Genomic DNA, 22,503 nt, shown 5'->3' on the forward strand with positions numbered 1-22,503 from the left:
GTGGAGTTGTGACTACCAACCTGTAATTCAATTTAATGGACCTCACAGCATAAACTTTTTTTTCCTTAAATATCACACATATTATTACCATCTTAAAACCTACAATTTGAAAGAAAAATTCTAATTTTACTAAGAACTAAATTCTATAGTCTATTTATGAAGGGTATATATTTTCTATCCTGTAAAAGATATTCAAAAATTGTTCTCCATAAGTAGCTATGGGCTTATATATGACCTGCATTAAAGGAAATGGGCAACAAATATTTAATGTGTGTAACACCTACTAGGAAGTATCCAAAACCACTGGAAACATACTTACCAGTAACTTCCTCCACAAATTTGGAAACCCTTTCCCCTGATGAGCGGCCCTGACAATGCTGTAAGTGCTAGTTACTCCCTCTTAATTAAACAGGCAGTGTCACAGGACATAAGATCTAGGCCTTTGGAAGAAAATCAAACAAAATTGTTGATCCACCTTGTCATTCTCTGTACTAGTGATGTAAGAGTTTTTCTAAGAAGAGTGAATCAGAAGCTACCTGTTGAATAAGAGCTAGGTCATTTCCATTGTTTCTTTTAACTATAAATGAAGATTGTTATTTAGGAGTACATAAATGTTAGAACTCTCATAGGTTCCTCATTTATAAAATAAAGGTAAAAAGTAGTGTTTATTGCTATTACCTGAACAATACAAAGAAAGTATGTTCTATACAAAATCTACCTGAAACTACCAGCAAATTAAAACAATTGTGTAAACATTTAGGCAAGAAGAAAAGAACCCTTTCACTTAAATTTAACTGTAAAATAACTCAAATTTTCCACTTATTGCAGCTATTCAAATCTATATTATGGTTGCTTAATAGATGCATTCAGATTGTTAGATTTCTAGATCTGACAGGAACTCTTCAGTAGATTTAGTGTAAAGATTATAAACTTAGGGCTGGGAATGTGGCTCAAGCCTTAGCGCTGGCCTGGGTTGGATCCTTAGCACCACATACTGTCAAAGATGTTGTGTCCACTGAGAACTAAAAAATAGATATTAAAAAAAAAAAAAATTCTCTCTCTTAAAAAAATATTTAAAAAAAGGAAAAAAAAATATTATAAACGTAAAGCCATATGGAAGCCAAACAGTTGAAATAAATGTAGGAAGAGTACATATCTACATAAGTAAGCAGTACTGCTTGAGCTTTATTGCTGTATAAGAACAGGCCACGGTATAAAAATGTGGCTAGTGAGTCAAATACAATTCACAGAATATTTAGTCTGACTTGTATGTTGTTTTCTTTCTTCAAATATTTGCCAGCATTACAAATTGGGATTTAAAAAATAAAAAACAGGGGCTGGGATTGTGGCTCAGCGATAGAGCGCTCACCTAGCATGGGCGGGACCCGGGTTTGATCCTCAGCACCACATAAAAATAAAGGCATTGTGTTGTGTCCATCTACACCTAAAAAATAATTTTAAAATAAATAAATAAATAATTAAAAAATTTTTAAAAAACGGGGATAGAATTTAATTTCTGTTATAACATGTAAAGCTTTTTTTTTTTTAAAGAGAGAGAAGAGAGAGAGAGAATTTTATATTTATTTTTTAGTTCTCCGCGGACACAACATCTTTGTTTTGCATTTGGTGCTGAGGATCGAACCCAGGCCACACGCATGCCAGGCAAGCACGCTACCGCTTGAGCCACAACCCCAGCCCAGAAAGCTATTTTTGAGCTCATTGTGATGGTTCATGCCTATAATCCCAGTTATTCAGGAGGGTGAGGCAGGAAAATAGAAAGTTCAAGGATAGCCTGGGCAATTTAGCAAGACCCTGTCTCAGAAAATAAAAAAGCCTGGGGACATAGTTCAGTAACTCCTGACTTTAATCCAGGATACTGTTTTTAAAAAAAATTTTTTTAAGTACTCTTGACTTTATCCCTATATAAATTTTCAGCCTCACCCTATGCTCAATCAGACTGCATTGCTTATAGTTCTCAAAATTGTCATGCTCAGCTTGTGGTGCACACCATAATCTCAGCTACTCAGGAGACTGAAGCAGAAGGATCATAAATTTCAGGCCAACCTTGGCAATTTAGCAAGACCCTATCTCAAAAATAAAAAAATAATAAGGGCTGAGGATATAGCTAGGTGATAAGGCATTCCTGAGTCCAGTCCCCAGAGTATTGGAGAGGGATTGGTGGATAGTGGGAGCCATGTTCTCTCTCACTTCTGAACTTTTAAAAATACTCCTTCTCAGCTGGGTGTGGTGGCACACGCCTGTAATCCCCAGCGGCTCCAGAGGCTGAGGCACGAAGATTGTTCAAAGCTGGCCCCAACAAAAAGTGAGGCACTAAGCAATTCATTGAGAATAGACTCTAAATAAAATTTAAAATAGGGCTAGGGAAGTGGCTCAGTAGTCCAGTGCCGCTGAATTCAATCCCCACTCCCCAAATAATACTCCTTCTCAACCTAGAATGCCCATCCTTTAAATTTGGCTAACTCTACTCTTCATTCAAGATCAGCTCAAATGATCGATTCTGAGATACCTTCCTAGTCTCCTCCTTCCTACCTTCTCTACCTACTAATCCCTATCAATCTACTAGGTAGGTAGGCAGGTAGGAAGATAATTAGATAGCACACTATGGCTATTACAACACTGTATTATTGCTTTCCTTATCTGTGTCCTCTAACTAGAATGAATTCTTTGAACACAACCACTGTTAAATTTCTTCTTATAAATGAGATGATAAAAATGCTTCCTAAATTATATGCAATACTAAGATTTGTAATAAATAAAAAAGGGAACAGAATTTGAGATATTAGTTACAGGTTGGTGAAATTTTAAGGTATTAGTTGCTTTTATACTCTCATTTTATAACATTTGGAGGTCACAACTATCATTTGGATAATAATAATGTGCTTAAAATTATTTTTAGTTTGTACTGTTTCTGATTTAACTCATTTAGTGTAATTTCCCATAATTTGAAAAATAGAAAGGGAGGAAAAAAAGTCAAGATCAGCAAAGCTTAAGAAATGGTTTTTAAAAATCCTTAACAGCATCTTTGCAACAAAACCGTTAAATAAACAGGACTCTTACATGTAATATTTTATGGAAAAATAGACATTATATAAAGTTTATATAAGAAAGATTCACTAAAACATATTTCAAATTGAAACTAAAGAAACAGTTCAAAATATTAACAAAATATAAAGCTGGTTCTTTGAAAAAATAAATAAAATTTACAAATCTTTAGCCACTCTAATGAAAAGAAGGAGGTATAAAATTCAAATTACTAAAATTTGTGATGAAAAAGGAAATATCACAACAGACATGATTGAAATACAGAAGACAGAAACTATTTTAAAAATTTATACCCAGTAAAATAGAAAACCTCGAAGACACTGACAAATGTCTAAAGGCATATGATCAACCCAAACTGAATCAAGAGGATATATGCAATTTAAACAGATCAATTTCAAGCAAAGAAATAGAAGATGCCATCAAAAGCCTACCAACCAAGAAAAGCCCAGGACCAGAAGGATTCATAGATGAGTTCTACAAGACCTACAAGGAAGAACTAATACCAATACTCTTCAAATTATTCCATGAAATAGAAAAGGAAGGAACACTTCCAAACTCATTCATCCTGATACCAAAACCTGGCAGAGACACATCAAGGAAAGAAAATTTCAGACCAATATCCCTGATGAACATTGACACAAAAAATATCAATAAAATTCTGGCAAATTGCATACAAAAACATATTTTAAAAAATAGTGCACCATGATCAAGTGGGATTCATTCCAGGGATGCAAGTTTGGTTCAATATACAGAAATCAATAGATGTAATTCAACACATCAGTAGACTTAAAGATAAGAATCAAATAATTATATCAATTGATGCAGAGAAAGCATTTGACAAAATATAGCACCCTTTCATGTGCAAAACACTAGAAAAACTAGGGATAGTAGGAACATACCTCAACATTGTAAAAGCTATCTATGCTAAACCCAAGGCCAACATCATTCTAAATGAAGAAAAATTGGAAGCATTCCCTCTAAAAACTGAAACAATACAGGAAATCCTCTTTCACCACTTTAATTCAACATAATCCTTGAAACTCTAGACAGAGCAATTAGACAGATGAAGGATATTAAAGGGATACAAATGGGGAAAGAAGAACTCAAACTATCATTATTTGCTGTCAACACGATTCTATACTTAGAGGATCCAAAAAACTCCACCAGAAAACTTCTAAAATTAATGAATTCAGCAAAGTAGGCAGGATATAAAATCAATACCTATAAATCAAATGCATTTCTATACATTTGTGGATGAATCCTCTGAAAGAGATATCCTCTGAAAACTACCCCATTCACAATAGCCTAAAAAAAAAAAATTGGGGGCTGGGATTATGGCTCAGTGGTAGAGCGCTTGCCTCAATTCTCAGCACCACATATAAATAAATGAATAAAATAAAGGTCCATCAACACTAAAAATTATTTTAAAAATTGGGGAATCAACTTAACAAAAAAGGTGAAAGACCTCTATAATGAAAACTGCAGAACACTAAAGAAAGATTTTGAAGAAGACCGTACAAATGGAAAAATCTCCCATACTCTTGGATAGGCAAAATTAATATTATCAAAATGGCCATACTATGCAAAGTGCTATACAGATTCAATGCAATTCCAATTAAAATCCCAATGTCATTCCTTATAGAAATAGAAAAAGCAACCATGAAATTCATTTGGAAAAATAAGAGACCCAGAATAGACAAAGCAATCCTTAGCAAGAAGAGTGAAGCAGGAGGCATCATAATACCAGACCTTAAACTATACTACAAAGCTATAGTAACAAAAATGGCATGGTATTGGCACCAAAATAGACATGTAGACCAATGGTACATAATAGAAGACACAGAGTCATACCCACATAAATACAGATATCTGATATCTCATACTGGATAAAGGCACCAAAAAATGTTAATCCCAAAAGAAATGTTAATGAACAGCCGCAGCAGATTTGAAGACAGCCCATTCCAAAGAAGTGTTAATGAGGGGCTGGAGATGTGGCTCCTGAAGTAGCACTCTCCCCTGGCATGCATAAGTAAACTGCAGGCTACAAAAGAGATTCTTAGGCAGGAATGCCTGATAACTATCAAAAGGAACTGCCAGAGTAGAGCTATTTCTAACCTACACAGGTAGGCTTAGTGTTTGCTAGAATGGTTATCCAGCCCTAAGTAACAGAATTAAAGATTTCTCTATTAGACACAGAGGTCATACTAGTAAAAGGATTTTGCAAGATCAGATGACATTAAATTATTAAACTGTATCTCAAGGGGAAGGACATCTGTAACCCTAAAAGTTAAATGTTGTGTTTACATCCCTGACAATTCTGGCAATGTGACAAATATCCTTAAAGACTGACATGCTCAGATAGAAGCCATGTCCTCACCAACTTTGTCATGGGAACAATATCTTAGCTCCTGGTTCTCTGGTACTATTATGCTCAAATTCGGGACCCCCAAAAGACCACAAGAGACCAAGATCGATGTAAGCAGCAATTGCGAGCTAGCTCGGTCCTCCGCGTGCACACACAGCAACTGGTGACGCTGAGAGGCCCCAAGCTCAAGGTTTGCAGCAGTTTTATACATTCTTTGGAGAAGGCAGGGACTTCACATACATCATAGCATCTCTTAGCAAATCATCACACACCCACACACCGCGGGAAAATCAAATAACAACTCTAAAACATGATTAGCACATTCACTTGCGGGAACAAGTTGGGTAGAGGTGATTGGTCAGTACAAAAGGGGTATTCATTTGAACTTATTGGTTTAAGCCAAGAGGGGTGTACAGTGCTGAACTACATGGTTTCCCAACACCTTATCAACCACCATAAACTACTGGGAGGGTCATCTGGCATCCCAGGTATTTCCCTGTCTCATGCTGATTGGTGGCTGCTAGAGGGTTGCTATGGATCCCCACCTAGCCTGACTGAGACAGGGACACCTGGCACAGCAGATCTCTCCTGTTATTTGTAGATAAACAACTTAGCAGGGTGGGAATGTGCCTAGGAGTGCTCTGTGGGTTTTTCCAAGGACAAAGGTGATGTCCCTTCCTTGGACAGGCTTTGCTCTGAGGTAGAGGCTGGTTTTTCAGTACTTCTTGGTGGAAAACATTGTTAGTCTCTGTCTTTATCATCATACTCATTGGCATATTCCTGTACTGTGGCATTTATCGCTGCATCGATCTGGTTCCAGTACTAATGAATTCTTGTTTCTTTTATAGACCACCCATCCACTCAAATGGCCCTCCAGCCTATTACTTCTCAATCAGACTTCTATCATGGACCACTCGATAGACCCGATTTTTAAAGGGGGACTCCAAACTGCTTTCCCAACATCCTCCCCTTTTCAGCTTGAAGAAGCCAGAATGATCTTCGCCCCCTTTCCTTACAGTAGTAAGGAGTTCCCAAAATTAGATGGGGGAATGAAGCCAGATTTAAAATTAGGTAGTCAGTGTAGTTAGCTAAATCAGGTCTAATATCAAGTGAAATCTAAAATGGAGGGCATGCTGAGAATGAATTCTGAGAAATTCAGGACAACTCATGGAATGTTAACGAAGTCCCGAGAAAAGCCCTAGCCCCAAAGTCCATCCCAAAAAAATGTTAATGAACAGCCCCAGCAGATTTGAAGATAGCCCATCCCGAAGAAGTGTTAATGAAGTCCTTCCAGCCCAGATTACTTCTTTGGCCCACCTGTGTCCCACCCCTCAGGCCTTCCCACCTACATTCCATCACTAAAAGAACTATAAAAAGGGGAAACAAGGGAAACAACCACACTTCCACAGATTCCACCTCTTGGGTCCTCTTCTTCCTCCTGGAGAAGTCTTTTCTGCTATCCTTTAATAAACTTCTATTTCCACTCTAAACTTGCCTCGGCGTGCTTCTCTGGTGTTATACTTCAACACTGGGGAAGCAAGGACTCGACACCAGTCAACAGTGGTAACATCATCATGCACAAAACTCAACTCAAAGTGGATCAAGGACCTAGGAGACCCTGCACCTAATATAGGAAAAAGTAGGCCCAAATCTTCATCACGTCAGATTAGGCCCCAACTCCCTTAACAAGACTCCTAAAGCACAAGAAAAAAAAATCAAGAATTGATAAATGGGATGTACTCAAATTAAAAAGCTTCTTCTCAGAAAAAAAAAAATGCACAGAGAGCCTACATTTGGGGAGCAAATTTTTGCCACACACAAGTCACATAGAGCACTAATCTCCATGATATATAAAGAATCCAAAAAACTTAACACCAAAAAAAAAAAAACCAAATCAATAAATGGGTCAAGGAGATGAATAGAAACTTATCAGATGAAGATATGCATTCTATCAACAAATATATGAAAAAATGTTCAACATTTCTAGTACTGAAAAACCAGCCTCTACCTCAGAGCAAAGCCTGTCCAAGGAAGGGACATCACCTTTGTCCTTGGAAAAACCCACAGAGCACTCCTAGGCATATTCCCACCCTGCTAAGTTGTTTATCTACAAATAACAGGAGAGATCTGCTGTGCCAGGTGTCCCTGTCTCAGTCAGGCTAGGTGGGGATCCATAGCAACCCTCTAGCAGCCACCAATCAGCATACCTGGGATACCAGATGACCCTCCCAGTAGTTTATGGTGGTTGATAAGGTGTTGGGAAACCATGTAGTTCAGCACTGTACACCCCTCTTGGCTTAAACCAATCAGTTCAAATAAATCCCCCTCTTGTTGTAACCAATCACCTCTACCCAACTTGTTCCCACCAGTGAATGTGCTAATCATGTTTTAGAGTTGTTATTTGATTTTCCCGTGGTGTGTGATGATTTGCTAAGAGATGCTATGATGTATGTGAAGTCCCTGCCTTCCCCAAAGAGAGTATAAAACTGCTGCAAACCCTGGGCTCCGGACCTCTCAGCGTCACCAGTTGCTGTGTGTGCACGCAGAGGACCGAGCTAGCTCGCAATAAACACCTCTTTGCCATTTACATCGATCTTGGTCTCTGGTGGTCTTTTGGGGGGTCCCCAAATTCGAGCATAAGAGTAATTAGAGAAATGCAAATCAAAACTACTCTAAGATTTCATCTCACACCAATCAGAATGGCAGTTATCAAGAATACAGATGACAATAAATGTTGGTGAGGATGTGAGGGAAAGGCATACTCATACATTGCTGGTTGGACTGCAAATTGGTGCAACCACTCTGGAAAGCAGTATAGAGATTCCATAGAAAACTTGGAATGGAACCACCATTTGACCCAGCTATCCCACTCCTTGGTCTATATCCAAAGGACTTAAAATCAGCATACTATAGTAACACAGCCACATTAATGTTCATAACAACTCAATTTACCATAGCTAAACTGTGGAAGCAACCTAAATGCCCTTCAATAGATGAATGGATAAAGAAACTGTGAGAAAGATAGATAGATAGATAGATAGATAGATAGATAGATAGATAGATCTATGTATATACATACACATACATACATATATATATATGTATGTATATACACACACATACATGCACACACACAATGGAATATTACTCAGCATTAAAACAATCAAATAATTATGGCATTTGCAGGTAAATGGATGGAGTTGGAGAATATCATGCTAAATGAAGTAAGTCAATCCCAACAACCAAAGGTCAAATGTTCTCTCTGATAAGTAGATGCTGATACAGAATGGGAGGAGGACATGGGAAGAATGGAGGAACTTTGGGCAAAGGAGAGCGAGGGAAGGGATGGAACATGGGGGCAGGAAAGATGGTGGAATGAGATGGACATCATTTCCCTAGGTACATGTGTGACTGGACTTATGCTGTGACACTACAATGTGTACAACCAGAGAAATGAAGAGTTGTGCTGCAATTGTGTATAATAAATCAAAATGCATTCTGCTGTCATTTTACCTAATTAAAATAAATTAATTTGTAAAAAGAAAGATTGAAAAAACATTTTGGAGCTGCTCTAAATATTTAGTAAAATAGATTAAATTATTTTGAAAGATTTAAAAGGCCAACTTACCCTTTCTGTAAGAATTATAACCAGTGAAAGTGCAGAATTCACGAACTCATAAACATTAATTTGAAATATGTATTTCAGAATCTGAAACTCAGTAGCATTTTCTGTGGAGTTATAAATAAAAATATTAATATTTGACATATAACTGCTGATCCTAATTTGTTCCTTAACTGAGAAATTAGAAAACAATAACCTGTTTCTTACCATTTAGAGAAATGTAATTTTGAGAAGACAAAGAGCAATCAGTTAAAACCATCTGGCTGTTTAACAGGGGATTTTCCATGGATCTGTCTATTTCCACCTGAGCAGACCCTTCAAAGTCCACTGATGGTTTTGATTTTTCATCATTTTTAGAAGATGAGGTTTCAAAAAATACTTCTTCATGAATTTTCATAGGTAACTTTATTTGAGCGATCATATCTACAAACAAATACAAAGAAATGTCTTTTTAGAAATACCTACATTGTTGTGGGCTTCCCTTTTATCTTCTAGGAGGTCATTCTTTGAAACTTTGTGATCATTGTGACAATTTGTTTGATAAATAATGCATTAAAACATAAATTTGTAGTCTGTATATTAATGCCTGTTGCTGATATAACAAACTATCACAAACTTGGTGGCTTAAGTAATACAAATTTTCTCTCTCAGAGTACAAGAGGTCAGAAGGTATTGGCAGGGCTGCATTCTTCCAGAAGCTCTAAAAGAGAATCATTTTCCTTGCCTTTTCTGTCTTCTAGAAGCCTCCAGCATTCCTTCATTCACAGCACCATTCACTTTCTTTTTTTTTTTTTTTTTTTTTTGAGAGAGAATTTTTAATATTTATTTCTTAGTTCTCGGCGGACACAACATCTTTGTTGGTACGTGGTGCTGAGGATCGAACCCGGGCCGCACGCATGCCAGGCAAGCGCGCTACCGCTTGAGCCACATCCCCAGCCCACCATTCACTTTCAAAGCCAGCAGAATCCATCCTCTAATCTGTCTCTCTTATTTTGACCCTCCTGCCTCGTTCTTGTGATTATTTGGGGCCCATAAAATATAATCTCTCCATCCCAGATCCTTAGGAACATCTCCAAAGTCACAGGGCCTGGAGGTTAAAACTTTGACACATTTGAGGCACCTTTATTCAATCTACCGTACAGTCTTTCCTTTATTCCTTGTCCAAGGAAGAATCACAAAAACTATATGCAATTCTATCTTCTACATTGCCTTTAATCCTAAAAAGTATGTTTAAAAAAAAAAACCTAAAACTAACATAACTGTCAACAAACACTCTGTGGAACCATATAAGCTTATGGTTAAGAATAAGATAATACATAGTCCCCTTAGGATTTCATTCCTGTTAGATACATTTATCATCCAAGAAGGTATAATATCTAGATACCATTGCAAAAATACATATTTCTGCCTTTCAAGAAAATCAATGAGAAATATTTTTTCTTATTTTAGCTGTTAAAGAATCAAAATGACCAAAATTATTTATAGTATCTACAGCTACTTTATGTTTTTTTTTTTAAGAGAGAGTGAGAGAGGAGAGAGAGAGAGAGAGAGAGAGAGAGAGAGAGAGAGAGAGAGAATTTTTAATATTTATTTTCAGTTCTCGGCGGACACAACATCTTTGTTGGTATGTGGTGCTGAAGATCGAACCCGGGCCGCATGCATGCCAGGGGAGTGCACTACCGCTTGAGCCACATCCCCAGCCCGCTACTTTATGTTGACACTCAACTTTTTCTTTCTGGTGGGGAGTACTTGAGATTTAACCCAGAGGCCCTTTACCACTGAGCTATAGTCAACCCTTTTTATTTTTTATTTTGAGGCAGGGTCTCACTAAATTGCTTAGGGCCTTGCTAAATTGTTGAGGCTAATTTGAAACTTGTGATCATCCTTCCTTAGCTTCCCAAGTTGCTGGGATTATAGGCATATGCCACCATACCCAGGTTTTTAACAGCTTTTTAAATCCCGCAATCAAATATATCTCCTATTTTTTGTTTGTTTCTTTGTTTTTACAGAAAGCAGGTAAATCTGCACTATTAGATAAAAATCCATGTTATCCAAATGATAAAATAATTATTACTTAAGGGAAAATATTGCAATTAAACAATGCTTATACAGGATTAAATAAAATAATCCTGACTTTTATGCTTTTATGCTACAAATTACATCTTTAAATGAACTATAATATGCCTGAATTCAACTTTAGAATACTTATTCATATCTCTCAACCTTCATTTAAAAAGTATTACCTTTCCCAAAATTACTTTTAAAATTTCAAATTTGACCCATCTCTAGATCAAAAGTTGCCATGTTTGTAATATTGTATCATATAATTATGTCCATGTCAGTTCAAAATAGCCATCAATTTACTTTTAAAAAGTTCAATTTGACCTGATGCTGTGTTTGTGGCACACACCTATAATCCCAGCAACTTGGAAGGGTGAGGCAGAAGTATACAAGTTTTAGATGAGCCTGGGCAATTTAGTGAGCTCTTGTCTCAAAATAAAATCTAAAAAGGGATGAGGGATAACACAGTGGTAAATATTCCCAGGTTCAATCCCCACTGCTGCAAAATTGAATTTAAAAAAGAAAAAAAAAAAAAAGGAAAGAAAAGATAATCCATTAAATTTTCAAATGTAGTTTAATCTGATCACTTGATTGAATTGAGTATAATGAAACAAGTTGTGTATGGGTTTCAGTTCTAATAGCCCTATCCGAAGTATAGATTTCAAGTGATCTGTGAAATCTACTTCTCAGTTACTTTGACTTTTTAAGACAAGGATTAAAAAAAAAAAAAGTATCAGTATAGGCCTGAAAGCAACTAAGTAGTAAATGAATATTCAATGTCTAATTCTGGTCTTTGAGTTAACAAATATATATAGTAGTAGTTGGACACAATACCTTTATTTACTTATTCATTTTTATATAGTGCTGAGGATGCTAGGTGCTAGGCAAGCACTCTACCACTGAGCCACAACCTCAGCCCTCCCTTAATAATTCTTAACACTTTGATGCTGTCACTCATTTAGCATTGTTTAATAAAAGATGAAAGTCCCAAATGAAGAAACACATATCAGTCATTTAATAATATCACTTGTGGAAGTTAGTAGTAAAGAACAATTAAGCCAATACTTTTATTTGTTTGATTTATGTTTTGACTTTGTTGTTGTTTATGGTGCTAGGTATTGAACCTAGGGCCTCCTGAGGGCTCCCAGTTGTATCACTGAACCCCAACCCCAACCCTTTTCTTCCTCTTCTTTTTTTTTTTTTTTTTTTTTTTTGAGATGGAAGCTTGTTAAATTGCTGAGGCTGGCCTTGAATTTACAATCCTCCTGCCTTTGCCTCTGGAGTAGCTAGGATGATAGACATGTGCCACTGTTATGGTTTGGATGTGAGGTGTCCCCCAAAAGCTCACATGTGAGACAATACAAGAAGGTTCAGAGTAGAAATTACTGGGTTGTAAGAGTCTGATTTAATCCTCTGATAGGAATTAACTGAATGGTAACTGAGGTGATAGCATGTGGCTATGGGGTATATATTTTATATCTTGAGAGTGGAGACTCTCTCTGCTTCCTGATGAAATAAGCTGCTCCCCTCTGCCACTCTCTCCCACCATGATGTTCAGCCTCCAGGAATGGAGCCGTCTTTCCAAGGACTAAGACCTCTGAAACTACAAGCCCTCAAATAAACTTTTGTCCTCTATAATTGTGCTGGTCAGGTCCTTTAGTCATAGCAGCAAAAAGCTGACTAAAACAGCCACCATGCCTGGCTCAAACCCAGGGCATTTTGTTTTGTTTTGTTTGAGTGGGCATCTTGCTCTGTTGTTCAGGCTGGTCTCAAACTCCTGGACTTGAGGCACCCTCTTACCTCAGCCTGGAAAATGCTATGACTGCAGCAACCAAAGTCTGAATATCCTAAAATTGTTGTAAATACAGGGATCAAAATAGCGATCTTCAACAATACTTAGGAAGCTGGGTGCAGTGGTGTTCACCTATAATCCCAGGGACTCAGGAGGCTGAGGCCAGAGGATTACAAATTGAAGCCCAGCCTCTTCAATTTAGCAAGGCCCTAAGGACTTAGTGAGACCCTGTCTCAAAATAAGGCTGGGGATATAATTCAGTTGTAAAAAAAGAGTGCTTGCCTGGCACGTACAAGGCCCTGGGTTCAATCCTCAGAACCATAAAAAAATAAAACACTTTTAAAAAGGCTGTGGATGTGGCTCGGTGGTTAAATGTACCTGGGTTCAATCCCCAGTAAAATAAAAAAATTTTTTTTTTAATTAGGGAAAAAGGACTATTTATATTCAAATTTATATGAGTCTATATTGATTTTTTCAAAATACTGTTTTAAACTGCATTTGAAATAAATATATATTAAGAAAAATGGATACTTCTTATAGCATTTTTATATTTAATTATAATTTTGAGATATAATTTTTCTTTTTTTTTTTTTTTTAAAGAGAGAGTGAGAGAGGAGAGAGAGAGAGAGAGAGAGAGAGAGAATTTTTGATATTTATTTTTTAGTTCTCGGCGGACACAACATCTTGGTTGGTATGTGGTGCTGAGGATCGAACCCGGGCCGCACGCATGCCAGACGAGCGCGCTACCACTTGAGCCACATCCCCAGCCCGAGATATAATTTTTCATAACTTAAACTGACTTTAAAATATACATTAGATTCAGACATGCAATTTCCTTATAATTCGTGACACAATTTTAAGTCAAACAAAATGATTTTTTAAAAATATATTTTAGTTGTAGGTGGACACAATAACTTTATTTTATTTTTATGAGATGCTGAGAATCGAACCCAGTGCCTCAGGTGTGCTAGGCGAGTACTCTACCACTGAACCACAACCCCAGCCCCCAAAATAATAATTTTTGATATTTAACAGTTCTTTGAAATGTCCTTTAAATAAACTCAGTTGGAGTCCCTTTGTAAAATAGGCATTAATGTTGTAATACAAAAAAATTCCCTGCTTTCTCTTATAAATATCTATACCAGCATGGTGTTTCTGTAATATCATTATCTCAAGTCTCTGCCTTTCAAAAATATTGATTTAGGATCTGATTCCATTTTCTTATGCAATTTTTCCAATTAAAGCAAGTTTCATCTGTTATTCCCTAAAACAGTTGTTGAAATGATCTGAAAAGACTGGCTGTTTTAGCTTTTTTCAATATCCAGAAAATAGGGCCTGTGGTTTTAATCTAAATTCCTCCTTTAGGATTCTATTTTTTTTTTTAATTTTTATTCAAGCCCAAGTTCCTTTTCATTTACTTAATAATGTAATGTTTTGGAATAACCCACTTTGTTTATATATTATATATCTTCTATCTGAACCTTAAAAGAATTTCTGAATATTTTCATGAAAATCCCTCAAAACTAGTTATAATTGCATGAATACCCTATTCTCATTTGACTACTCATCAGGCTTTTTCATGCTTAGAAATTCTCCCAATATCATTCTGTATGATAAATAAATAAAATTATTTTGAGGATGCCCTGAAATCATATAATTATGTCTAAAATATGTTTATACATTAATGTTTTGAATCTTCTATATTTCTGGACCTGATATTGTTTTGTTTTCTTGTACTCTCTCTTCTTTCCAATGACTCTGATCTGCTTTTTCACACATATTCCTTTAGAATATGTCAAGTTTGATACAAGGGAATTTACTTTTCAATCACTTTTTTTTTTAAGAGAGAGAGAGAGAATTTTTTAATATTTGTTGTTTAGTTATTGGCGGAAGATGTTGTATATGTGGTGCTGAGGATCGAACCCGGGCCGCACACATGCCAGGCAAGCACGCTACCGCTTGAGCCACATCCCCAGCCCTTCAATCACTTTTGACCATCTAAGTCTCTAATGTTTTTAGTCATGTGCCTTTCTAACTTGGAAAACAAGTTAATAATCTCCCTGTATGCTGGTTGAGGATGCTGGTCAAGCACAGAGCTAAAATTTGGGGAAATATAAAGACATGACATATAATTTTGGAAATTTAGGAAAATTCTTCCTGAATTTGCAACACTGTTGGCCTCTTCTGAAAGGGTTATCATTTCTGTATTACTGGTAAATATTTGCTGAGTTTCTAATCTGTCCATTACAGAGAGATCAGAATGGAGATGTAGAGAAGTCACATAACACAATCCTTTCTAATCAAAAGAGTTACTAGATACCAGGACATCTAAATCTGGAAGTGTCCTGTGATATTCACACTCTCTTATTGCCCTCTGATAAACTTCCAGAATTGAGAGATTTGAAGGAGAAAGTTGAAAACATTTTACCTTATTTATGCTTAAAAATTCCTTATTACCTGAACACTTAGAGAAAACCCTTTTTAAAATATGCTTCTTAGGTAAAACAAAACAAAGCATTACTACTGATCTAGAATAAAATATAATTTAAAAATCAAGGCACAGCACAGTGGTGCATGCTATAATCCCAATAGCTGGGGAGGCTGAGGCAGGAGAATCACAAGTTCAAAGTCAGCATCAGCAAATTAGTGAGGCCCTAAGCAAATGAGCAAGACACTGTCTCAAAATAATATAAAGGGCTAGGGATGTGGCTCAGTAGTTGAGTACCCCTAAGTTCAATCCCTGATATAAAAATTTTTAAAAAATAAAAAAATCAAGACTATTTTGAATTACTGAAGTTTCCCTTAGCTTAGGTTTCTAAGAAAACCTTTCAAATATGGTTATACTGCGAAAGTCTAAAAACTGAGTATATTGGGGCTGGAGATGTGGCTCAAGCGGTAGCGTGCTCGCCTGGCATGTGTGCTGCCCGGGTTCGATCCTCAGCACCACATACAAAAAAAAGATGTTGTGTCCACCGAGAACTAAAAAATAAATATTAAAAAATTCTCTCTCTCGCTCTCTCTCTTAAAAAATAAAAATAAATAAATAAAAAATGAGTATAAATAAGCAAAAATCTTCATTTATCAGAACAGGAAGTCAAAAGACTTTGTATAAAATAGATTAATAAAAACAGAATAATATAAAGATTATATTTAGAAAACTAAAGAAAAATACTAAAAAGATTTGATTTTTAAAACATCAAAAACAAATTATTGGGGCTGGTATTGTGGCTCAGTGGTAGAGCGCTCATCTAGCACAGGCAAGGCCCTGGGTTCGATCCTCAGCACCACATAAAAATAAATAAATAAAATAAAAGTATTGTTTCCAACCACTTCCAAAAAAAAATGTTTAAAAAAAACAAATTATTTTTTCTGGAACAAAGGTGGGATTGGAATAGAAGCAATAGAAATTGCTTTTTTTTTTTTTTCATCTTACAAATAATTTCACTTCTTTTAAGGCTCAATTTGTCTTATTTATTACTTGGACCCTTACGTTATATTGTGCTCCACAGAATCTCAGTCCTAAGATTTTCAATGAGCCCAAGAGAACAATCAAAGCAAACTTTTCACTGGAATCCCGTTCCTATACAAATTTCTATATGCCTTTAGGACACCCAGTTCTTGTATCAGGAAAAAGCACTCAAATTGATCTTGCAGACAAGCAAATGTGAAGGAACAGCTCCTTCTGAGATGGAGATTTGCAATTGTCCTGGCTCCAAGAATCTAAAGTTGCCTTAAGGTGGCAAAGGATAAAGGGCAGAAGGAGGATCTTGGTAGAGAGGAGGAGGACTGATCAAGTAGATGCTCCCTTTCTGACTTTTGATCTCAATTTATGAGATCAGAGGGGAAAGGTCAGAAGCTAACCCATAGTACACAAATCACTTTGGAGGCCCATGTACTGTGGGTTATCTCCCCGTAGACAGAAACCCAGCTTCCTGAGATGACCAGAAACACAACAGTTTTGATTCCTTCAAAGGGTTTAGGGTCATGGAGAGTCATCTGGTGAGAGCTGAAGTCAGAGAGAACCTGATATAACTGCCCCATTGTGACAACAACAGAATGGCTTATGAACACACGTAAAGCCTCCTTTTGGAACTCTTGAAAAGATCTGAGGACCCCCCCATGGCACTTGGAGAATTCAGGAAATAAGAATATGAAATAAATTGCTTTTAAAAAATGGCTTAGTGCTATTTAAAAATTTAAACCTATTTACATATATCAATTTGATAATAAAGTTTCTATAAAATACCTTAGGATCTTCTTAGAACATCAATATTTCTCCAATTATTCTTTTTCCCATGGGATTTTGCCTTATAAGATTATAATCTAAGTTCCACAGTAAACTAGAAATTTATAAAAGAGTGGTTGGTAGGGCTGGGGATGTGGCTCAAGCGGTAGCGCGCTTGCCTGGCATGCGTGCGGCTCGGGTTTGATCCTCAGCACCACATACAAACAACAATGTTGTGTCCGCCAAAAAAAAATAAAAAATAAATATTAAAATTCTCTCTCTCTCTCTCTCTAAAAAAAAGAAAAAAAAAGAGTGGTTGGTGCTAATTATTGAATATTTTGAACAACATGGTTTCCTGGACTGTTTTTTATCCACTTTGTACTTAAATAAATTGTGGGGCTGGGATTATGGCTCAGTGGTAGAGTGAGTGCTTAGCATGTGTGAGGCCCTGGATTCGATCCTCAGCACCACATAAAAGTAAATAAATAAAATAAAGGTTTTCTGACCAACTACAACTAAAAAATAAATGTTGAAAAAAATTATGTCAGGCTGGGATTGTGGCTCAGTGAGAGAGTGCTTGCCTAGCACATCCTCAGCAATATATAAAAATAAATAAAATTAAGGTACTGTGCCCATCTACAACTAAAAAAATTAAAATAAAAAAAATTATGTTAATGAATAAATTATAAATATCTTCATACCAACCTGATTGATAATATCTGTTTTTCAACATTGTGAGATCTTTCATATTATCTATAGGATCATTTTCTCCAGAAAATTCTTCTCTTTCATTATTTTCAACCATATTACTTTGATCCAGTATCTGTTTGGGAAATGGCAACTCTGTTTCCTTTGGAATGTTCTGGAAGCTCCAAGGGTTATCAAAATTATAGAATAACTTTGTAAAATATGCTATGGTGTAAGAATCATCTGTTTTCTCTAAGACTTTTTCCTTATCTATTTGATCCTCTGTTTCCATAGTTTTTATCATTTTTATTTCCTGTTCATTATTGTGATCAGATTTACTTGTAAATTCACCACCAAACCAACCATTGGCTTGGGGTTTGAGTACATGCTCTGACTCCAGTGCTAGTGCCAACTGTTCCTTTGGTACTGAATCAAATTCTGATTCAGATTCTCGCTTATGTTCAGTTCGGGGCTCACCATTATTTAATTCCTCTAGGTTATTTTCATCTTCCACTGTTATTTTTCTACTTTGAAATGAGCTTCCTTGCACAGGTTCAATGACTGATTCAAGAGCCTTTTCTTCACCATGTTCCTTTCTCAGTCCAAACCATCCTTGTACTTCAGTTAAGGGTGATGAGATATGATCCACTTCTGGAACGTGATCCTGTTTCACACTTCCACTTTTGGCTTCTTCCCAGTCATTTCTAATATCTTCAGAAGACTTTGATGTGGGAAATTGGCCTTCAGAAATTGCATAAAATTCAGATTCTATCTGGAAATCACTTCCATATATACTATATTTTTGCTCTTCTTCATATGGATACATATTTTCACCACTGTGACTGTTAAACTCCCTATCTTTATTTTCAAATATGTAACTTACTCCAAGGAGACAAAGAAAGTCAGATTCCTAAAAGAAAAAAAAAATTGCATTTCACATAAATGTACTAAAGCTCCTCATTCTCTCTGTACCATTTAAAAAGGATGACTATGATTTTCCCAAGACAAAACAATAAGCTCAACTTCAGAGCAAAAACTAAAATCAGATCTTCTAATCTCAAACACATCACAACTGACTTCTAAAGGTTAATAATATAAACCTAAAAGAAAATCCAGTTTTTTCTTTCTTTTCTCTTTTTATAATGAAAATCCTTTTACATTACAGTTTCTGAGTTATTAAATAGTTGAGAAGAAGAGAGAATCAATGCTTCAAGTATATTCTATAAATAAGCTCTTGAAGAAAAGGCATGCAGATCCACAAAATATTGCACATCTGAAGATTATACTGAGAGGATACATGTGTCTGTGTGGTGATATGAGAGACTGCTATGGTTTAAATGTATTCACCAAAAAGCCTGTGGTGGAAATTTAATTCTCAATGCAACAGTGTTAGGATATGGGACCAAAAGAGAAGTAATTAGACCATGAGAGCAGAGAGAATGGATAAATTTTGCTATGGTAGGAGTGTATTCATCCTACCATGTATCCCAGGAGTGACTTCCTTCTCTGAAGTATGAACTCAACCCCTTCTTGCTCTCTCATGTCCTCTCTCATCCTCTCACCTGCCACCATGGAATGATGCAGAAAGAAAACCCTCACCAGATGCGGGTCTCTTGATATTGGACTTCCTCCTGGTTTTTTTTTTTTAATTATTTTATTGTTGGTTGTTCAAAACATTACATAGTTCTTAATATACCATATTTCACAGATTGATTCAAGTGGGTTATGAACTCCCATTTTTACCCCGTATACAGATTGCTGTGTCACATCAGTTACATTACCATTGATTTACAAATTGCCTTTCTAGTGACTGATGTATTCTGCTGTCTATCCCATTCTCCACTATCCCCCCTCCCCTCCCCTCCCCTCCCCTCCCCTTCTCTCTTTCCACCCCCTCTACTATAAATCGTTTCTTCCACTTATATAATTTTTCTCCTACCCCTCCTTTCCTCTTATATGTAATTGTGTATAACCCTGAGGCTCACCTTCCAGTTCCATGCAATCTCCCTTCTCACTCCCTTTCCCTCCCGCCTATCATCCCTGTTTAATGTTAATCTTCTTCTCAAGCTCTTCTTCTCTACCCTGTCCTTGGTTACTCCCCTTATATCAAAGGAGACATTTGGCATTTGTTTTTTAAGGATTGGCTAGCTTCGCTTAGCATAATCTGCTCTAATGCCATCCATTTCCCTCCAAATTCTATGATTTTGTCATTTCTTATTGCAGAGTAATACTCCATTGTGTATAAATGCCACATTTTTTTAATCCATTCATCTATTGAAGGGCTTCTAGGTTGGTTCCACAATCTTGCTATCGTGAATTGTGCTGCTATGAACATCGATGTAGCAATGTCCCTGTAGCATGCTCTTGTTAGGTCTTTAGGGAATAGACCGAGAAGGGGAATAGCTGGGTCAAATGGTGGTTCCATTCTCAGCTTTCCAAGAAATCTCCATACTGCTTTCCAAATTGGCTGCACCATTTTGCAGTCCCACCAACAATGAACAAGTGTACCCATTTCCCCGCATCCTCGCCAGCACTTGTTGTTGTTGGACTTCTTAATGGCTGCCAATCTTACTGGAGTGAGATGGTATCTTAGGGTGGTTTTGATTTGCATTCCCTCCTGGTTTTTAGAACTGTGAAAAATAAATTTCTTCCCTTTAAAAGTTTCCTAGTCTCAGGCTGGGGTTGTGGCTCAGTGGTAGAATGCTTGCCTAGCACGTGGGAGGCACTGGGTTCGATCCTCAGCACCAAATAAAAATAAATATATTAAATAAAGGTATTGTGTTCATCTATAACTAAAAAAATTTTTTTAAAAAGTTTCCCAATCTCTGGTATTCTGGTACAGCAGCAAGAACAGACGAGACCTAGGGAATTTTACTGCATATTATCACAGCTTAGATAGACCTGTGATGCTGAAGTATGAAGCCCTAGTTAAAAGCTGTACTAAAACATTCAGATGTCCTTATTCGGCTTTTACATATAACCAATGACAGTGAGGCTTTATTTGCTTATCTCACAGAGCAACAAAATCATAAAGGAAAAAAAATTAAGAAGTCATTTTTTAAAAACCTGAAATTTAGAAATAGTGGTGTGGGCTCCTCTTTGGCTATTACCATTATAAAATGAGGATAAAGTTTAGATTTTTGAGGAAAAAACTTCAGAATTGCAATTTTATAATATATGTTTGACACTACAGAATAGTAGGTGACTAAGAACAGACATTGGATCTTGTCATCTATTAGCTCTGCGACCTTGGATGAATTATGACCTTTTTATGCCTCCTTCTCCTGATCTGTAAGATGGGAACAGTGATAGTCCTCTTCCTTACAAGAGTATTTTAAGTATTAAATGAGTCAAGTGTTTCGAATAGTAACTGTCTCCAGTACATATTAGCCTCACCCAGCTCAAAGTTAAACTATTCCAGAAAAAGTTACTTCTGCTGCAGTATTATAAGGGTAGATGGCCCAATGCTCTTATTTATGTTCAGGATAACTCTAACCTCAGAGCTCCTTATGGAATCCAAGGCTACCTTTATTTTAACTGCATGACTTTTCAGCTTCTGTCAGCCCAATTCTGTTTTCCTTTTGTTGCCTTACAAGTACTGTGCCCAACGGTACTCCTCAGAAAACATGCCTCAGTGTCTGTTTCCTAGGGAATTTGATACAAGAATCTGGGTGAGGTGGGCATGTTAGTGGGTGCCTGTAATCTGGCTATTCAGGAGGCTGAGAAAAAGGGATCAGGAGTTCAAGACCAGCCTGGGCAACACAGCAGGTCACAATCTCAACAAAACAAAACAAAAGAATCCAGGCCCTTTTCTTTTATTATGCTACCATGCTAGATGTTAGGGTTCTACAGTAAGCAATTAAAAAAAAAAAAAAGGTAGTTGTAAATTGCAATTAGTGCCATGAAAGAAAATCACATTAATGAAGCCAAAAAGCCAAAATTAGATAGGCAGAAAGGCAAGGGTTGGATCCAGAGAATGAAGAATTGAGATGTTAATTCCTTCAGAGTACTTTCTCCACCTTTATTATCATGATAACCTGCCCTTGCTCCAACCTGTTGCTAAGGTAACCTGTCCCTCCCTACAGGGAGTTGTTAATTATGCCCCCTTCCTGCCCAGATCACTCCAACCCATCTGCTTTCCACCTTTTGGCCATCCCACTGAGCTTCTCCTGGGCCTAGTCAAGAAGGAGAGAGATAAGGGGAAGAGAGCAGGAGAACAACAGCCTAAAACCTATAAAAAAGGCAGAACACTTTTCACTTCTTGGGATACCAGGATACCAGCTATGGCCCCCTTCTCCTTCCTGGGAGAAGTCTATGTTAACCCCTTTTTAAATAAACCCTGTTTCATATGTTTGCCTCGGCATGCTTCTCTAATGTTACACTTCAACATGTGAGGGAACAGAACTTGTCACAATAATGATAACCGGTGATATCATTAAGAAGCAAGAATTCCTGTAATCCCAGTGGATCGGGAGGCAGAGGCAGGAGGATCAGGAGTTCAAAGCCTGTCTCAGCAATTTAGCAAGACCCTGTCTCTAAATAAAATATAAAAATATCCAGGGATGGTTAAGCAGGTTTGATCCCCAGTATTAAAAAAAAAAAAAAAAAAAAAAAAAAGCACTTAAGGAATAATTCCTTTAGAATCATCATAGAAAGCCTCTCTGAAGATTTTGTTGTTGTTTGTTTTT

At 36.7% G+C, this 22,503-nt stretch overlaps 1 protein-coding gene across 1 annotated transcript in view; it reads right to left on the bottom strand.

The window, feature by feature from the left end:
• MIA2 (MIA SH3 domain ER export factor 2) overlaps positions 1-22,503 on the bottom strand; it is a gene marked incomplete at its 5' end in the record, with an annotated part of 115,047 nt that overhangs the window by 85,904 nt on the left and 6,640 nt on the right. Inside the window, 3 exons of the mRNA XM_081291704.1 lie at positions 9,057-9,157; positions 9,258-9,473; positions 17,834-18,725. Of these exons, the coding sequence (XP_081147830.1) occupies positions 9,057-9,157; positions 9,258-9,473; positions 17,834-18,725 (1,209 nt within the window). The remainder of the gene's footprint in view (positions 1-9,056; positions 9,158-9,257; positions 9,474-17,833; positions 18,726-22,503) is intronic.

The sequence above is a fragment of the Spermophilus citellus genome (genome assembly GCF_964194105.1).
Source record: "Spermophilus citellus genome assembly, chromosome: 4".
Lineage (NCBI taxonomy): Eukaryota > Metazoa > Chordata > Mammalia > Rodentia > Sciuridae > Spermophilus > Spermophilus citellus.